Source organism: Stenella coeruleoalba (assembly GCF_951394435.1).
Source record: "Stenella coeruleoalba genome assembly, chromosome: 1".
Classification (NCBI taxonomy): domain Eukaryota; kingdom Metazoa; phylum Chordata; class Mammalia; order Artiodactyla; family Delphinidae; genus Stenella; species Stenella coeruleoalba.
This window is the reverse complement of record NC_137169.1, coordinates 43,419,790-43,438,881: the sequence shown is the minus strand read 5'-3', so window position 1 is coordinate 43,438,881 and position 19,092 is coordinate 43,419,790. Positions and strand designations below refer to the sequence as shown.

General features: G+C 37.5%; 1 protein-coding gene across 11 annotated transcripts in view; it reads left to right on the top strand.

Moving 5' to 3' along the window:
- Positions 1 to 16,778, top strand: part of TUT4 (terminal uridylyl transferase 4) — a 143,278-nt gene extending 126,500 nt beyond the window's left edge. For 2 of the 11 annotated variants that reach the window (XM_079939032.1, XM_079939033.1), the window contains 6 exons: positions 5,307 to 5,422; positions 6,345 to 6,568; positions 7,187 to 7,287; positions 10,424 to 10,871; positions 14,609 to 14,767; positions 16,269 to 16,773. In XM_079939032.1, coding sequence (XP_079795158.1) covers positions 5,307 to 5,422; positions 6,345 to 6,568; positions 7,187 to 7,287; positions 10,424 to 10,871; positions 14,609 to 14,767; positions 16,269 to 16,357 — 1,137 coding nt within the window. In that variant the 3' untranslated portion in view covers positions 16,358 to 16,773. Of the gene's footprint in view, positions 1 to 5,306; positions 5,423 to 6,344; positions 6,569 to 7,186; positions 7,288 to 10,423; positions 10,872 to 14,608; positions 14,768 to 16,179 lie in introns of all 11 variants that reach the window. The other 9 variants (XM_079939040.1, XM_079939038.1, XM_079939034.1 and 6 more) reach the window with 8 other exon arrangements.
- Positions 16,779 to 19,092: the final 2,314 nt, after the last annotated feature.

The window sequence follows — 19,092 nt, the reverse complement described above, 5'->3', positions numbered from 1 at the left end:
AGCATGTGGACTCAGTAGTTGCAACGTGCAGGGTCTAGGGATGCAGGCTTCAGTAGTTGTGGTGCATGCGCTCAGTATTTGTGGTTCGTAGGTGCTAGAGCGCAGGCTCAGTAGTTGTGGCACACAGGCTTAGTTGCTCTGCGGCATGTAGGATCTTCCCGGACCAGGGATCAAACCCAGGTCTCCTAAATTGGCGGGTGAATTCTTAACCACTGTGCCACCAGGGAAGTCCCACTTGATATGACTTTAATTTTCTTAAATTTACCGAAGCTCATTTTGTGGCCCAGCTTGTGATCAGTCCTGGGGAATGTTCCATGTGCACTTGAGAAGAATGTATATTCTGCTGCTTTTGGATGGAATACTCTGTAAATATCAATTAAGTCAGTCTGGTCTAATGTGTCATTTCAGGCCTGTGTTTCCTTATTGATCTTCTGTCTGGATGATCTGTCCATTGATGAAAGTGGAGTGTTAAAGTCCCCCACTATTATTGTGTTACTGTTGATTTCTCCTTGTATGGCTGTTAGTATTTGCCTTATATATTGGAGTGCTCCTATGTTGGGTGCATATATATTTATAATTGTTATATTTTCTTCTTGGATTGACCCTTTGATCATTATGTAGTGTCCTTTGTCTCTTGTAACAGTGTTTATTTTAAAGCCTTTTTTGTCTGATATGAATATTGCTACTCCAGCTTTCTTTTGATTTACATTTGCATGGAATACCTTTTTCCATCCCCTCACTTTCAGTCTGTATGTGTTCCTAGATCTGAAGTGGGTCTCTTTTTTGTATCCATTCAGCCAGTCTGTTTCTTTCGGCTGGAGCATTTAATCCATTTACCTTTAAGGTAATTACTGATATGTATGTTCCTATTGCCATTTTCTTAGTTGTTTTGGATTTGTTTTTGTAGGTCTTGTTTCTTCCCTTCCTCTTTTGTTCTTTTCTCTTGTGATTGGATGACTAACTTTAGTGTTGTGTTTGGATTCTTTGTGTGTGTGTGTGTGTGTGTGTGTGTGTGTATCTGTTGTAGATTTTCGGTTTGCAATTACCATGAGATTTCAATTAGCAGTTTACATATAAACAAGATTGTTTTTAGTTGCTGGTCTCTTAATTTCAAATGCATTTCCAATGTCCTGCATTTGTGCTCTTTTCTTCTCACAATTGCTGGTTTTGACATCATATTTGTGTGCAAATAATTTCCTACCTTTACTTGTTTCTAGTAGTGGCCTTTTCCACTTAGAGAAGCTCCTTTAGCATTCATTGCAAAGCTGGTTTGGTGGTGCTGAATGCTGTTGGCTCTTTCTTGTCTGTAAAGCTTTTGATTTCTCCATTGAATTTGAATGAGAGTCTTGCTGGGTAGAGTATTCTTGGTTGTAGGTTCTTCCCTTTCATCACTTTAAATATATCATGCCACTCCCTTCTGGCCTGCAGAGTTTCTGCTGAGAAATCAGCTGATAACCTTATGGGAGTTACCTTGTATGTTATTTGTTGCTTTTCCCTTGTTGCTTTTCGTATTTTTTCTTTTTCTTTAATTTTTGTCAGTTTGATTACTATGTGTCTTGGTGTGTTCCTCCTTGGGTTTATCTTGCCTGAGGCTCTCTGCCCTTCCTGGACTTGGGTGACTGTTTCCTTTCCCATATTAGGGAAGTTTTCAGCTATTATCTCTTCAAATATTTTCTCAAGTCCTTTCTGTCTCTGTTTTCCTCTGGGACCCCATAATGTGAATGTTGGTGCATTTAATGTTGTCCCAGAGGTCTCTTAGATTGTGTTCATTTCTTTTCATTCTTTTTTCTTTATTCTGTTCCATGGCAGTGATTTTCACTATTCGGTCTCCAAGCTCACTTATCTGTTCTTCTGCCTCAGTTACTCTGCTATTGATTCCTATATATTTTACATTTTTCATTTCAATTATTGTATTGTTCATCTCTGTTTGTTCTTTAGTTCTTCTAGGTCTTTGTTAAATATTTCTTGCATCTTCTCAGTCTGTGCCTCCATTCTTTTTTCAAGATCTTGGATCATCTTCACTATCATTACTCTGAATTCTTTTTCTGGTAGATTGCCTATCTCCACTTCACTTAGTTGTTCTTCTGAGGTTTTGTCTTGTTCCTTCATCTGGGGCATACTCCTCTGCTGTCTCATTTTGTCTTGACTTTCTGTGATTGCAGTTTCCGTTCTGCAGGCTGCAGGATTGTAGTTCTTCTTGCTTCTGCTGTTTGCCCTCTGGTGGATGAGGCTGTCTGAGAGGGTTGTGCAGATTCCCTGGTGGGAGGGTCTAGTTCCTGCCCTGCTGTGGGTGGGCCTGGGTCTTGTCCCTCTAGTGGGCAGGGCTGTGGTCAGGAAGACTTTAAGCACCCTGTCTGTTGATGGGTGGGGCTGTATTCCCATATGTTGGTTGTTTGGCCTGAGGCGTCCCAGCACTTGAGCCTACAGGCTGTTTTGTGGGGCTAGGTCTTGGGGAGGAAATGGAGTCTCCAGGAGGGCTCATGCCAGTGCGTGCTCACCAGAACTGCTGCTGCCAGTGTCTTTGTCTCCTCAGTGAGCCACAGCTGCCCCCCACCTCCGGAGACCCTCCAGTACTAGCAGGTAGATCGGGCCCAGTCTCTTACGAGGTCACTGCCTTTTTCCCTGGGTCCTGGTCCGGCATGGGATCTTGTGTATGCCCTCCAAGAGTGGAGTTTCTGTTTTCCCCAGTCCTGTGGAATTCCTGCAGTCAAACCCCACTGGCTTTCAAAGACAGATTCTCGGGGGGCTCCTCCTCCCATTACCAGACCCCCAGGCTAGGAAGCCTGATGTGGTGCTCAGGACTTTTAATTCCTGTGGGAGAACTTCTGTGGTATAGTTAATTTCCAGTTTGTGGGTTGCCCACCCAGCAGATATTGGATTTGATTTTTACCGTGATTGCACCCCTCCTACCATCTTGTTGTGGTTTCTTCTTTGTCTTTTTATGTAGGATATCTTTTTGGGTAGGTTCCAGTGTGTTTTTTATTTTATGTTTTTGTTGATGGTTGTTCAGCAGTTGGTTGTGATTTTGGTATTTTTGTAAGAAGGGGTGAGCTCATGTCATTCTGCTCCGCCATTTTGCTGGCCAATCACCAGATATCTCTTCTTTATCAGAGACTAGTCCTTCTATATGCACTCTAGATCCATTTGTATTCTCTTTACCTTAAATCTTCAACTTCTTCATCTGTGAAGAACATTTTCAAAGGTGAAATACTTAAAAATATAATTGCAGATTAGCATTAACAAATGAATATTTGCCTTCTGTTTTAATGATAGGGAACACTAACTTTGAACCCCAGTTAAGCAAAATGGCTCCCCCAGAAAGTACCCTTTTTTTTCTAATTAATAAACTTATATTAAAAATTATACTCTATTATTGTTAGTATATTTTGAAATTCTTCAATAAAAAATTTGTGAAAATTTGCTTTCTCTTTTGTTATATAAGTACCTACATAATACCTTCAATTTTACCACAGCACCTAAAATTTTAACTTTCTGGCTCTTTACAGAAGAAGTTTGCTGACCCCAGGTCTAGGCCACATTAACTAGGACGGTGGGCTGAAGAAAGAAGAATATCTAAAGAGATAGATATTCAGGAGTAGAATGGATACAACCTGGTGATTAATTAGAGGTGATGCGTTAAGGAGAATAAGTTCAGGGTGATTCCTAGGTTTCAGCCATAAGCAACTGGGTGAACTGAGAAAGGCCTTCATTTTGTCCTGTCAGAAAATATGATGATGAAGATTTTAATTAATTACATTGGTTTCATCAATAGTAAATGTATAGAATTATATTGCATCCTTTTTTAGAAATAGAACTTTACTGAGAAATAATTCATGTACTGTACAGTTCATCTATATAAAGTGAGCAATTCATTGGTTTTCAGTATATCTGCAGGACTGTGCAACCATCACTACATCTAGTTTTAGAATGTTTCGTCCTCTCTCAAGGAAACTCCTGTCCTCATTAGCAGTCAATCCTCATTCCTTTTTCGTCTCACAACTGTAGATTTGCCTACTGTGGACATTTTATGAAAATGGAATCAAAGAATATGTAGCCTTTTGTGACTGGTTTCTTTCATTTAGCAGAATGTTTTCAGGGTTCATTCATGTTGTAACGTGTATCAGTACTTCATTTTTTTTTATAGTTGAATGATATTCAGTTGTATGGTTATATTATGTTTTATTTATTCATTCCTATCAGTTTGTTGGAAATTTGAATTGTTTCTACTTTTTGGCTATTATGAGTAGTGCTGCTGTGAATATTGGTGTACCAAATCTTGTGTGGATATATGTTTTCATTTCTTTTGGATGTATAACAGTAGAATTGCTGGGTCATTTTGATAAGTTTATGTTTAACTTTCTGAGGAGCTGCCAAACTGTTTCCTAACAGAGCTGCGCTATTTTATATTCCCACCAGCAATATATGAGGGTTGCAGTTTTTCCACATCCTCACCAATACTTGTTACTGTCTTTTTTCTTTTTTAATAGCCATCCCAGTCAGTGTGTTTCTTATTACTTTATCCCTGACATTAGATAGATTTAAGGAAGAAATCAAAGAGTGCTAAGTGGACATGTTCTCTTGCCATCCAAAGATATGGTTACTATCAGGAAAAACTAGTCTCTGTGATAGTGCAAAACTGAGGTAAAGCTTAGAAGCATAAGCAAGGTAGTAGGATAAAGCAAAAACGAGCCTGATTCTTCTAAGACTTGGGAAAATGATTTAATTCTTACTGGTTCTCTACAGTCTTTTTAGGTATATTCTACTTTATATAGTAAATGTTATATATTATTGAAATGTTGAATGCAAATCCAGTGATATTTTAAATAAACCAGAGGATTGATTTCTTTACATAGAGGTCTTGTAAAGAGAATGATTCCTTTCTGGAAGTAGGCTGGTGGGGCAAAAAACATGAGCTTTGTAATCAGGCAGACTTAGCTTTAAATCCTTTATCTGCTACTTACCAGTGTTTTTCTGTGGGCAAACGACTTGAATTTTCTGAGCCTCAGTTTCCTCATCTATAAAATGAGCATGGAAATAATATCTACTTTCATTGAGATATTACACAAAGATGCTACAGATGAATGAGAAAATAATGTGGCTGTGTAGTGGTTAGCACTGTTAGAGCTGTGATATTGATGATGATAATTCTGAATCTTGTTTTCATATCATGGTTTTAGTTCAGTGAAATATTTGTTGGTATTTATTTCCTTTTTCAAAAAATCACTTTTGCGTCTTAGTCTGCTTTCCATTTGGATTCAGAAGTTTTTAGTGATTTTTTTCCTAGTAAAGTTGTATTTTCTCCCTAGGAGTACTTCTTTGATTCCAGAGTACTAACAGATGGAGAACTGGCTCCCAATGATCGATGTTGCCGTGTGTGTGGAAAAATAGGCCACTACATGAAAGACTGCCCTAAAAGGAGAAGGTTGGCAAATGATTATGTATCAACATTGCAGGGAAAATAAATGTGAGACAAATTGAAGCTATGACTGTGTTCAGATATGTTTAAGTTGAGAAAGTTCAGGGCTTTCAGTTGAACCTTTAGGTCAATATATGTTTGAGTGGCATTTTGTGAAAGAGTGGGATTTATTTCTGGTACAGTGGTGTCTCATGATATTTATTTGTTCATTTATTCATTAATTCACTCAGGTTTTTTTTTTAACTGAAGAAGCATTTATTAACACCTACTGTGTGCTGGAAACTGTGCTACAATCGAAGGGGAATAAAAGAACAAGATATGGGGTTCTTGCTGAGGACCTCACAGTTATGAAAACCAATAATTAAAATATAATTAATTGAATCTTTGAGGTATATGCTGTGAGATATGCCTATATAATATTTACCTTAAGGAATATACATCCTCTGTGCCCCCTGAAAATACATCTATGAAATATACTTTACTACGTTCTATATACTATGTTAATAGACCAGGATAATCCCTTCTTTAGTCATCAAGTCTTGCCTAATATAAAGAGCTTAGAACTTTTCAGACAGAGTAAACTCCTAGTTTCCATCACTGCTCTTTGTTAAATTTAGAGAAGACACTTACCTTCTCTAAACCTCAAGTGTCTTCCTCTATAAAATGGAGATAGTAAATACCAACCTCTAAGGATTGTTACAAGATTAAAATTTGATACTAAATATTAAAAATTGATATTGTATTATAAAACTACTAGAGTACCCAGTTTCTGCCATATGAGTAGGTGTACTATAAATGTGAGAACCTTGCCTTCAAAATGATGCATGAAATGATGGGCACATTAATCCCTTTATTGTGAGACTCTTGTATAGTTTGTTCTGTAGTTCATTCAGATTATAAGTCCCTAGCCCCACATTATTGGTATCAGCAGTTTACTGTTTAGACTAAAGAAGAAAGACAGTGAAGAAGAGAAGGAAGGGAATGAAGAGGAGAAAGACTCCCGAGACCTTCTTGACCCCCGAGACCTCCACGACACTCGAGACTTTAGAGACCCCAGAGACCTCAGATGTTTTATCTGTGGAGATGCAGGACATGTGCGAAGGGAGTGCCCAGAGGTCAAGCTGGCCCGTCAGAGGAATAGCAGTGTGGCAGGTAAATAAAAAAGGCCAAAAATAGTTTCTGGTGGAAATAAAGTCATTTATGTTGGTGTTATTCTAAGGACCCTGATTATTCTCTATTCTAAACATAGCTGTATGATTTTGGACCTTAACAATCTATCAAAGAGAGAGAGATTTTGGGGGGAACATATAGGAGAAATTATATCTCTTCCCACTGCTTTTATGAGAGAGGGAGATCTGTTCCTGTTATGTATCACAAGGAATTTCATGAATTAGAAACCCAAATGAGAGTTTATTGAAAGAAAAAAACAAAATATAAGTGATGATTTCCAGTTTTTCAGATTCTTATTGCAGAAGTTATTTTCTTAAATAAATATATTGTCTCCTTTAGAAAAGCAATATGACACTTGTTCTTGTTTCCAGGACCAGTGTTTTTTTTTTTTTTAATGCTCTAAGGATTGAGAAATGGCTTAACAAACAAGAAAAAAAATGAGTTGTTAAAAGTCCTTCACTAACATAATCATAAGTTTAAAAGTCCAAGTTTATAAAATCTCAGATTTGAGACTGTTGTACTGAAGAAGAGAGTTTATTGATTGTCGTTTCTCTGTTATTTTCTTTATCTGTTGAATTTCTTTTTGATGTCTTCTCTTAGCAGCCCAGCTGGTCCGCAATCTTGTAAATGCCCAACAAGTGGCTGGTTCAGCCCAACAACAAGGTGATCAGTCCATAAGGACTAGACAGTCCTCAGAATGTGTAAGTACTCTGCCTGTAGATGGGTTGGTCTTGGCAGGAAGATAGTACTAATTTTGGTAGGTGATAGGATCTTTCAGATTGGTAAATACAATCTTCCAGATTACACAGTGCTTTATAGAGGTGTCCTTGCTAGGCACATCAGCTAGAATGAGCATTACTTTTGGAGTAATGTAGATCTGGGTTTATATCTATGGGCAAGCTACTTAACTTCAGTGAACCTATTTCTTATTTGTAAAATAAGGTAACTACCAAATAAGGTTGTTGGTTGGATTAAAATGAGGTGATAGGGCTTCCCTGGTGGCACAGTGGTTAAGAGTACGCCTGCCGATGTATGGGACATGGGTTTGTGCCCCGGTCCGGGAAGGTCCCACATGCCACGGAGCTGCTAGGCCCGTGAGCCATGGCCGCTGAGCCTGCGCATCCGGAGCCTGTGCTCCGCAACGGGAGAGGCCACAGCAGTGAGAGGCCTGTGTACCGCAAAAAAAAAAAAAAAAAAAAAAAAAAAATTAGGTGATAACTTTGATGTTTTAGCTTTTGCATAATGGAAGAATATGAGTACCATTAATTAAAAATAGACCCCAGAATTGAGATGTATTAAGGGTTTAGTACTGTTAGGGCAGTACATGCATGGCACTTCACTTGCTTGAAATTTCGTGTGTCTTCTCATCGCTGATATGGATACCTAGTGAAATATATCCTGTGAAAGATGGAGTATTTAATTAGTGTTCAGACTCACAGGTCTATTAACTTTGCTGAGTTGCTCTAACCTTTGTCTAAATCTGTATTCACCTTGCACTTTTTAAATTAATAGTTAAATACTAACTGAATGCTTACTCTAAATCTGACACTATGCTTTTAGTGCTTCACACGTATTATCACATTTAATCCTTTGAATGGACATGTGAAGTGGTAGGTATTGGTATGATCAAATTTTACAAATTGGGAAGCTGAGAATAAGAAAAATTAAAAGATTCAAACCCAGGTCTGTGTAGCTTCAAAGCTGTTATCTGTTAAAACATGCTAAATGTGATGTGATCTGTATTTTAGAAAAAATTCTTAGAGAATTTGAAGAGCAGCAGTAGGGCTTGTCTTGGAAAAACATTTAGGAGCCCACTAACCCTACCTCAAACATTTGAATATGTACTACTATGGGCCTGACAGTTTCATAAAAGTTATATAATAACAGTTATATTAACTAATATTTGTTGAGTGCTGTGTGCTGTATATGCATTCGTTCTTCCTGTTTCTTATTAAAAAATATTTTTAAAATGTTGAAAAATTATAGAAAATAATAAACATCCATGCACTACCACCAGGTTTTAACAATTCTTAATGCTTTGTTGTTTTTGGTTTGTTAAAATATTACCCACAGTTGACAACCCCTATGCATTCCTCTTGGATGCTGTTCCCATCTTAAAGCCTTCCTACCATCCCTTCCTTGCTACTAAAATGTATCTTCTATTCTGAATTTGGTGTTTATATTTTTGACATATATTGTTGTACTTAATCTTCATAAAAACCTCTGATGTAGATTCTATTATTATTTATACCTTACGGGTGAAGAAGCTGAGATTTAAGTTTCTTGCATGAGGTCAACAGGCACTTGGAACCAGAACTTGTATCCTTAGGTTCTGTCTCCAAAACCTGTGCTCTAGTCACTTTCCTGTGGTGCCCCTGACTTTCATCTTCTGCTTCTAGCACTCACTTTTTTCTCACCTGAGATTTGGGTAAGAGTCTGACTAATGAACATTGCTATTTGGAGGTTTCACAAAGCACTGCAGCTTCAACATGTCTAGAATGTAGCTTATATTTCTTTCCAACTCCCCAGGTTTGCCTCTTCCTCCTGTGTTCTCCATCTCATTGAATGATCCTGCTATCTATCTAGTTTCCTGAACTACTACTCCTCCCTCAGCCTCCACATCCAGTCAGTCACAAGGTCCTGTTGTTTCTATCTGTAAAAAATAGCTTACAACCATTTGCTTCCCTAGCCTAGGCAACCATTTCAGATTCCAATTACTTTTTTTTTAAAGGACATGTATTTTTGTACCTATAACCTTTAATTATGTTGTTCCCTCTAACTGAATCTTCCCTTTTCCTTATCTCTACCCTTTTATCAGACTGTTTTCTATTTATCTTGAGTCTCAGCTTAAAGGTCACTTCCTTCAGGAAGATTTCCACTTTCCTTCATCTTATCTTCCCTCCTTCTCCCAAAGTGGGTTTAGGTGTTCCTGCTCTGGGATTTCATTGTATATTATACAGTGTTTATCATAGTAATTATTATACTGTATTGTGATTGCTTATGTAAACTTTATCTGTTCCTCCTCTTTTCCCCCATTGACTTTAAGCTTTATGAGGGCATACATGTTAGTATTATATTTTTAATACCTAGAACAATGCCCAGTACATAATTTTTTTAATTCCTTTTTTTTCTTTTTTATAAAATTACTTTTTTTATTTATTTAGTTTTTGGCTGCATTGGGTCTTCATTGCTGCCGGCAGGCTTTCTCTATTTACGGCAAGCCGGGGCCACTCTTCGTTGTGGTGCTTGGGCTTCTCATTGCGGTGGGTTCTCTTGTTGTGGAGCATGGGCTCTAGGTGCGTGGGCTTCAGTAGTTGTGGCACACGGACTCAGTAGTTGTGGCTCATGGGCTTAGTTGCTCCATGGCATGTGGAATCTTCCTGGACCAGGGCTCTAACCCGTGTCCCCTGCATTGGCAGGTAGATTCTTAACCACTGCACCACCAGGGAAGTCCCCCCAATACTTAATTGACACTCAGTAAATGCTTGTTGAGGAGCTGAATGAAAGTGACTCTGAGATATTTAGATGTAAATTTCTAGTTAAAATTGGAATTGTGGGTTCTACATGATGGGTATGATGTCTGGGCTCTCTTCTTTGGGCAGTGAAAAGGTTTACGAGATAAAACCTCTGTGAGAGAGGGTTTGAGAACTTTGGAAAAAACTCTGCCTTCATATAAAATGAGGTTCTGTTATTATTTGTTACTATGTATATCATAGAGTTCTATTTATAATATTCTAGTAAAATAACTCCATAGTTTTATATTTTGATAATCTCTGCTTTTATAAAATTAAGATGTTTGTAAATTAATTTTAAAATGTTTTTTTTTTTTCTTTGCAGTCTGATTCACCATCTTATTCTCCTCAGCCCCAGCCATTTACACAGAACTCTTCCCAATCCACTGCCATTACCCAGCCTCCATCTCAGCCAGGATCCCAACCCAAGCTTGGCCCACCTCAGCAGGGGGCCCAGCCCCCCCATCAGGTCCAGATGCCTATGTATAACTTTCCTCAGTCACCACCAGCTCAGTATTCTCCCATGCACAATATGGGATTGTTGCCAATGCACCCCCTCCAGATCCCTGCCCCATCCTGGCCTATTCACGGCCCAGTGATCCATTCTGCACCAGGCAGCGCCCCCAGCAATATTGGCCTGAACGATCCCAGCATCATCTTTGCACAGCCTGCTGCCAGACCTGTGGCAATCCCTAGCTCCTCTCATGACGGACACTGGCCTCGTACTGTGGCTCCAAATTCCCTGGTGAACAATGGTACAGTGGGAAATTCGGGTAACCCTTCCTTTTCTTCTTTTGTATCTGTCTGTCTGTAGAAAGGTTGGATGATTGGTATTATTGGTTGAACCTGGGAAATAAATGTGAGTAAAAAGATGGCAAGCAGTATTTGTGCAGGGGCAGTATAACATTAGACAAAGAGTATAGGCTGTGGATTCAGACTGCCTGGATATGAATCCTGGCTCTGCCATTTATTATGTGGCATTGGGCAGTTGCGTAATCTGTGCATGGGTTTCATCTGTAAAATAGGTGAATTAATAGCACCTAACCCACAGGGATGTTGTGAATATTAAATGAGGTAATAAACATAAATTTTAGTTATTATTTTGTTATTATTTTAAATTTTCGCTGCAGTCTTGCTTGGTGTAGGTATTACTAGCATTCATTTTACAGTTGAGGAAATTGAAGGGTTAAGTAACTATCATCCTATCATAATCATAGTGATCCAAGATTTAAACCAGTTTCTTTCTTCAAAACCTGTAATCTTTGCCCTAGACCCTTAACTATCTTTTAGTAAGGAGCAATTTTTTGTTTGTTTGTTTTGTTTTGTTTTTTTCTGTTTTGGTGGTACGCGGGCCTCTCACTGTTGTGGCCTCTTGCGCAGGCTCAGCGGCCATGGCTCACGGGCCCAGCCGCTCTGCGGCATGTGGGATCTTCCCGGACCGGGGCACAAACCCGTGTCCCCTGCGTCGGCAGGCGGACTCTCAACCACTGCGCCACCAGGAATCCCATAAATTAACTTCTTTTGTTTTATTTTTAATATTTATTTACTTCTCTGGCTACGTGAGGTCTTAGTTGTAGCATGCGGGCTCTTTTAGTTGCGGCATGCGGGATCTAGTTCCCTGACCAGGGATCGAACCCGGGCCCCCTACATTGGGAGCGTGGAGTCTTAACCACTGGACCACAAGAGAAGTCCCCTTATAGTAAGGAGCAATTTTTAAAAAAGAAAAAGATTAGTAGCACTTTGTAGCTTAAGAAAGAATAGTTTTTTTTTAACTGATATCTAAGTAATACATATTCTTTGTAGAGCATTTGAAAAAGAAAATCATATATAATCTCAATTCCTAGACAGAACTGCTCAGAAATATTTTGGTGTATTACCATCCAGTCATTTTTTAATCTTTGCATATTTAAAAATAGTTGATAAATTCCATTCATCTAGTTTTATATGTAGATTTTTTCTTACTAGGGAAAATTTGAAATGTACACAAAAGGAGAGATTAAAGTATAATGACCCCCCCATTACCCAGATTTAACAGTTATCAGTATTTTCTATTTACTCTTTGTGATTCTTCTGTAATTTTTGTCTGTGATTCTTTTCCTTATTAACTGCTTGGTTATCCTGAAATATTGTTTGTATAGGAAATGCAGACTAAAAGCTTGATTCTTTCCCTTTATCAATTTTCAAAATAATTTTAGTGATAATTTTAAGCAAATATATATTATTTCTTAAAGCGCTGAGACCTCTCTGGAATAATACAGGTAATATATTTTGCTGAGCAGAAATTCCAGAATGTGGGAACTCATTTAAATTTCCAGGAACAAAGGATATATGTCATACATGGCCATTCTAATGTGGCCTCTGCTTCTCTCATTCAACAAATATTTATTGTGTGCATGCCACGATATGCATCTTGATAGTCACTGAGTTATATAACCATGAAGACAGGCCCAGTGCTTTGCCTTTTGATATATCGACTCAGTTTTAACTCCTTCTTCTCCCTGCCTCCTTGATCTCTGTTTCAGCCTTAATGAACTAATTAATTAACATCCTACAAACACACCGTACTCTTACCCCTGATTGTTTACCTAAGTTGTTCCCTCTGCCTGGAATATCCTCTCCATTAACTCTCCTGCTCACTCTCACCTCCTTCTCCTTTGCTCCAAAGCTTGGCTAACTTACTCATCCTCCGTTTTAAAATTTAGATCACTTTCTTCAGGAAGTCTTTAATTCCTGTTGATCCTGTCTTCCAGTTGTGTTAGGTATCATTTCTCTCCTTCATGTTTCCTTAATATCCATATTATAACACTTGTCTTCCTGTGTTGAAATCGCCTGTCTACTTGTCTGCATAATGCATTAGACTGAACTTTTAGAGGTTATGAATTGTTTCTTGCCTGTCATTGTCTCCCTGGTGTCCAGTATAGTGCCTGATGTAGATACATTATTTGTATAATGTATTATTATTATGTAATAAAGTGTTACACAGCAAATATTATTTGTTGGATAGGTGCGCAACTCCTAGTTAATATTACAGCTAAAGTTAACATTATGTTAAAAATGGAGAGACCGGATGGGGATATATTAAAATGATACTAGTGGTTGTATTAGAGTAGGAGGTTGTATGAGTAGTTTTTACCCCATTTTTCAGATTATCTTTAATGATAATTTTTCAGACTATCTTTAATTGTATTATGAAAATACTTGGTTGGGAAAAATGGCCAAGAGAGATTGAAGGATATTCTAAAAGATACCCTTTTATGTTAAAACATTTCTCAATTGGTCAGGACCTCAATACTGTATACCCAGTCGTATTTTTTGTAAACTCTGAGCTCTGCAGCTTTAGCTCTTAGTTGTAACTTGGCTTTATGAACTTGCAGTGAACCAGCTGCTTTGTTTACCTGGTTACCTCCTGAGAAGACTGAGCTTGGTAGGAGTGTGGCTAGGAGTGTGGTTTCAGTTTTCTTGCTCCCTACTCCTCCCTATCCTGTACCTCCTAACTTCCTGCTAGGAAGTTTAGTGAATAAGGATAGTGTCTTTTAGATTATTTCCTGCCACATTGTGATCCTGAATGAGAAAAGCCACCAGAAATGATCCAGAAGATTCAGGGGTTACTGTGCTTTGAAAGACGTACTTAAAGATAGATCTTAAAGGGAAGTAGATTGGTGGGAGTGGTTTGCCATAGAAAGAATAGGACTCATATTTTTTGAGTTCCTGCTTAATATGACATAATTTGTGTAGGCTACTTTATTTTTGTTATCTTATTTAATCCTCATAACAACCTGGGGTTCATAATTAAACCTTAGTAATTTTTGTAACTGGTATTTGAACTTAGACCTATTTGGCTCCAATGCCCAAGTTTTCAGCTATTTCACCACAATGCCTCAGCTTCTAATAGGATCTCCTTCCAGGCCAAGATATAATTGATTCTGGTGTAGTTGGCATTGCCTTTAGGATAAGATGTTAAGCTCCTTAGTGATGTACTAAGGTTCTTTGAAATATAGATCCTACCTACCTGTCCAGCCTTTTCTCTTACCGCTGCCTTCCTTTACCTCTGTCTCTGTATTGCCAATCGTCTTGCAGCTTCCCAAACTTGCTGTATTTTCTGGCTTCCTGGCTTTTGAGCATACTATTCCTTCTGTCTAAAATGTCCTCCTTGTCCCATTTTGCATAACTTGTTCTTTGTCCTTTAACACTCAATTTAGTCCATCATTTTAGGAAAACCTTCTCTGTCCTTGAACAATTGGGTTAGTCCTCACTTTAGACACCTTTCACCGCTCTGTTATAGCAATTACCACATATTATTGTGTATGTCTTCTTAAATGTTTCCTTTATGAATAATTTGAGAACAATTACGGTGTTTTTATTCCTTAAAAAATTTTTTTTGGTATCCTCTGCATTTAGCATATTTCTTGGTCAGTAGTAGATACTCAATAAATCTTTGTGGAATGAAGGAATATTTGAATGAACAAAGTGATGTTTTAAAATATGTCTTTCCTTTATTGTTGAAATGCAGAGCCAGGATTTCCAGGACTAAATCCTCCAATTCCTTGGGAACATGCACCACGACCCCATTTCCCTCTTGTCCCAGCTTCGTGGCCTTATGGTTTGCATCAGAACTTCATGCATCAGGGAAATGCCAGATTTCAGCCCAACAAACCTTTCTATACTCAAGGTACCATTGCTTACGTATTTGTCACAGGCTGGGTGGGTTTTGTTCTGGGACAAGGAGCCTTTGTAAAGGCCAGGCTCTTGGAGTGAAAATTTATGAATTCAGTAAATATTTATTGAGAGAGCATACTGTGTGTCAGACTGCGCTAGGTGCTTATTGCTCAAGCAAGAATTAAATAAAGCCCTTGCACTTAATGCATATTTTATTAGGAAAGCCAGACCTGTGAAATAGACAAGAATAGGAGCTTAGAGGAATCAGTTAACTTTGCCCTAGCAGAGAGAGCAGAATATAGACACCAGGGATCAAATTGCACAAGATTTTGACATTCAAACTAGATCTTGAAAGAGATATGGGATTTTTTTCCTAGGGATCATGTAGAGATTAGAGAGGAGGAGTGTTCTTAGCTGAGGCCATAATACATGCAAAGTCACTAGTTTTGCCTCAGTGAAAACTTTTTTCACTGAAAAAAGTGATCCATATTATACTGAACTTTTTTCACTGAAACTTTTTTCCTATAGGGAAAAAAGAGAAAAGAGAAAATAATAGGACTAGATGAGGTAAATGGAAAAATGTATAGGTGATGAGGCTAGAGGAGGTAGGCTGAGGCCATATTATGAAGGAGTTTGGACTTAGTAAGTGGTGGGGATCCAGTAGAAATTTTTGAGTTGAGTAGTGACAGTCAAATTTGTTTAGTAAAACTAAGACTTGAATGACATTAGAATTGATTATATTCTCTTGGTACTAATGTACCAATAATGGCTTTGATCTAAGTAATGAATAGCATTTTATCTAACCTACTTGCCTCAGCAGTATCTCAGTTCAAATAGGGAATGTCTGAATCTGGCCTTCAGCACTTCGTTAACTTAGGAGTTAAGAAAACTAGAGTCAGAGTTAATACAGTTAAACTAGGAGTTCAAGAAAGTAAAGAAAGGCACTCTGGGAATGTTGACTAAATAAAATAACTTCTCAGGGGAAGCCCCTGGTATGATTATCAGGCTTGATACACTTAAGCCTTCGTAAACTATCCATTGTACTTGGTGGGGCATTGCTGTATTATAGAATGGCAGAACCTTAACTATGGCTGGTTTATTCTGAGCAAAGAACTAGGGCTGAGGGAAATTACTATTGGTCATACAAGCCCTTTTGGGGGAGGAGGAGAGTCTGAAGTTCTTCCCTGGTGGATTTTTTCCCCTTAATTCCTCCCCTCCATCTCTCTTGTCTCCTCTATTATCTTTCACATACCCACATTTTCCTTCCCTCCTCCTCCTTCTCCCCCCACTAAATGTTTTGACATGCTTCATCTCTTCTTTACTATATAAATAGAAAAAAAGAGAACTAGCTACAGTTAATTCTAAGAGGTTGTCAGATAAATAGGCACAAGCCTTTCAGTTTCCTGTCTGTGTTGTGTCCAACAGACAGATGTGCCACCCGTCGGTGTAGAGAGCGTTGTCCCCACCCACCAAGAGGAAACGTGTCGGAGTAATGCAAGTCCATTTTCTTTCAGCTGCTCTACCGATGCACAGCAACCAGCCAATCCTGCTGTCTCAAGGGTATCCGTACCTCAATGTCAGTTACATTCAGCAGAAAAAGTGACATTTAATGGAAAGCAAAACAAATCAGGTCCTGATTTAAAATTTTAACACGTTTAGATAGCTTATTTAAATTCTAAGACTGTTTTTAAAGACTGTATTATTTGTATATAAATATGAACTATAGTTTTTACTAGTATCACCGAATTGAGTGATACAAATTTCATCTATTTTATTACCCTATTTTTAAGGGAATTTTATGTTTTGTTTAACCTTGATGAATTGTATAAAGAGAGAATTTAAAAATTACATTCTTTATTTTCTATTAGCTGTATTCATACTTTGGTTGCTTCAGACTTTATATATATTGTTCTTAAGAATTAGGAAAGACTTTCATGTGTTTTAAATTTGTCACTTCTATTCTTTACAGAACCTTGTAGTGCCAAAAACTTTTTAAAAGGAAAAAAAATAATAAAATAAAACTTCAACATGAAGATTTAGAATTTTTTTCTTTTACATTCTTGTATATTGAAAATATTCCAACTTGAACAGAAATTTGCTTTTGTCTGTATTTGAAGTAATTCTATTTTAAGTTAATAAATCTTTTTGACAGGAGTCAAATTTTGTTAATTCATCTGGTTGTTTAGATGATAGGAATATAATGTAACAATTCAGAGATTTGTTTTACTCTCATTGAATAGAGTATTCTAAATCATAGACTTAGTTTTAGAAAAAGATCTAAGAATCTTTTCATGTTATTTTATTGGATCTTCACAACACCCATATGAGGTTGATAGAAGCAGATGCTATCTCATTTTATCATTGGGAAAACTGAGGTGCAAAACAAAATGAATTCTAAAGTTAGCACAGTTATGTGTTGGAAATAGAATTGAATCAGATCTTTTGAAGTAGAGTTTAGTGGAGGGAAGGTAATTCTTATTTACTGAGGAACTAACATGTGCCAGACTATCCATTCTGAGTCCTGTACTACTGCCTGGAAGGTATACTTGTGAGGATGGTGTTTACCAATAATGCCTTGTGATCAGTGATTATAGTTGGATTTCAAACTTGTGTTGTTGGTGGGAGATTTTGTAGCTGTTTTTGGTACTATACATTGAGGTGAGGTCATCTTGTCCAAACAACTCAGAGATTTGCCAGGGATTTTAGACCAAGTCATACTATAGATTTATTTGGAAATCTGCAGAATAAGTAAATACAAATGTCTTTTAAGAACAGTATGTTATCTTTGTTCTGCTTCCTCAGATATGCATTCCTTAAATATGAGAGCACTTGGGCTTTTGCCATATTTTCCAAAATGGAAGGAAGATGCTTGAAATCTATTGCAGGAGGTTGAAGACTTTCCTGTGGTGTTTATAGCCCTGGAAAGACATTTGTTAAATGTTAAGATCAAGTGTGTTTACTGTTAGTTTTTCATATTAAAGCTTCAGCATCCCATGGTGATCATTTTGTAATGTAGAGAAATATTGAATCACTATGCTGTGCACCTGGAACTAACACAGCGTTGTTGATCAATTATACTTCAATTAAAAAAAAAAAAAGCTTCAGTCAGCATCCCACGGAATCCTACTAAGTGGTGAAGTTCAGCTTATTTGTTTTGTTAATGAGATAACCTGGCCCAACATATACTTTTCTGTTAAACTGTTACTTGGAGAATTCAAGATTTTCTTTTAAAGTCAGTGTTCTATGTATTTCATTTCCTTTCAGGTCTTAGAGAATAGGGTATTCATTTTACTGTTCTACTTTTGTATATATTTGAAATATTCATTAAAAAGAAAACAATCTGGGAATTCCCTGGTGGTCCAGTGGTTGGGACTCTGCGCTCTCATTGCCGAGGGCCTGGGTTCGATCCCTGGTCGGGGAACTAAAATCCCACAGGCCATGCGGCGTGGCCAAAAACAAAACAAAACAAAACAATCTGCCAATCTGCAGCAAGAGACTGCCCCCAGTTCAGTCTTCCTTCCCAAAGGAAGGCAGTATACCACCTGGCAAAAGGTATTTATGGGGCAATAAACTCCAGTAACCTAGGTTTTATTTGTATAACAGTGTTCTATATAGTAATTTTTAGCATCTCATTTATTCCTCCTTCAGTAATTGCCAGTGTTCAATAACTGCAAAACTGTTCCAAGCTGAAAAATAGAAAACTCTTAGTTTGTATTGATAATTTATGTAGTAGCTGAGTTTCATAAGTTTACAAATTTTTCATATAAATTACAAACTTAAGTTTTTGATTATGAATTCAAATTCATTGTAGATCAATTGAAAAGTATAAAATTAAATTATCAATCTTCTGCAGAGAACACACACACTTAAGATCACATTGCTTTGAGATGTTTTGTGTAATGTTTAATCACTTGGAGAGATTAATATTTTCCCTTGCCACTAAAGATTATTTAAAAATATGAATACTAATGATATACTATGTAATCTACTAATTCAGTTCCCTACAGATGGACATTTTTGCTATTTCCAGTTCTTCTCTACATAAAAATATATGTAAAATGATGATAGGATAAGGCTATTTTTGTGTGTATTTGATTATAGTCATCCCTCAGAATCCGCAGAGAATTGGTTCCAGGATCTGTGGCAGATACGAAAATCTATGGATGCTCAAATACCATAGTTGGCCCTCCATATCCATGGTTCCACATCTGCAGATTCAGCCAACTTTGGATCATGTAGGATAGTAATATTTATTGGAAAAAACCCTGCATACAAGTGGACTCATGCAGTTCAAACCTGTGTTATTCAAAGGTCAACTGTATTCTATTATGGTGAATT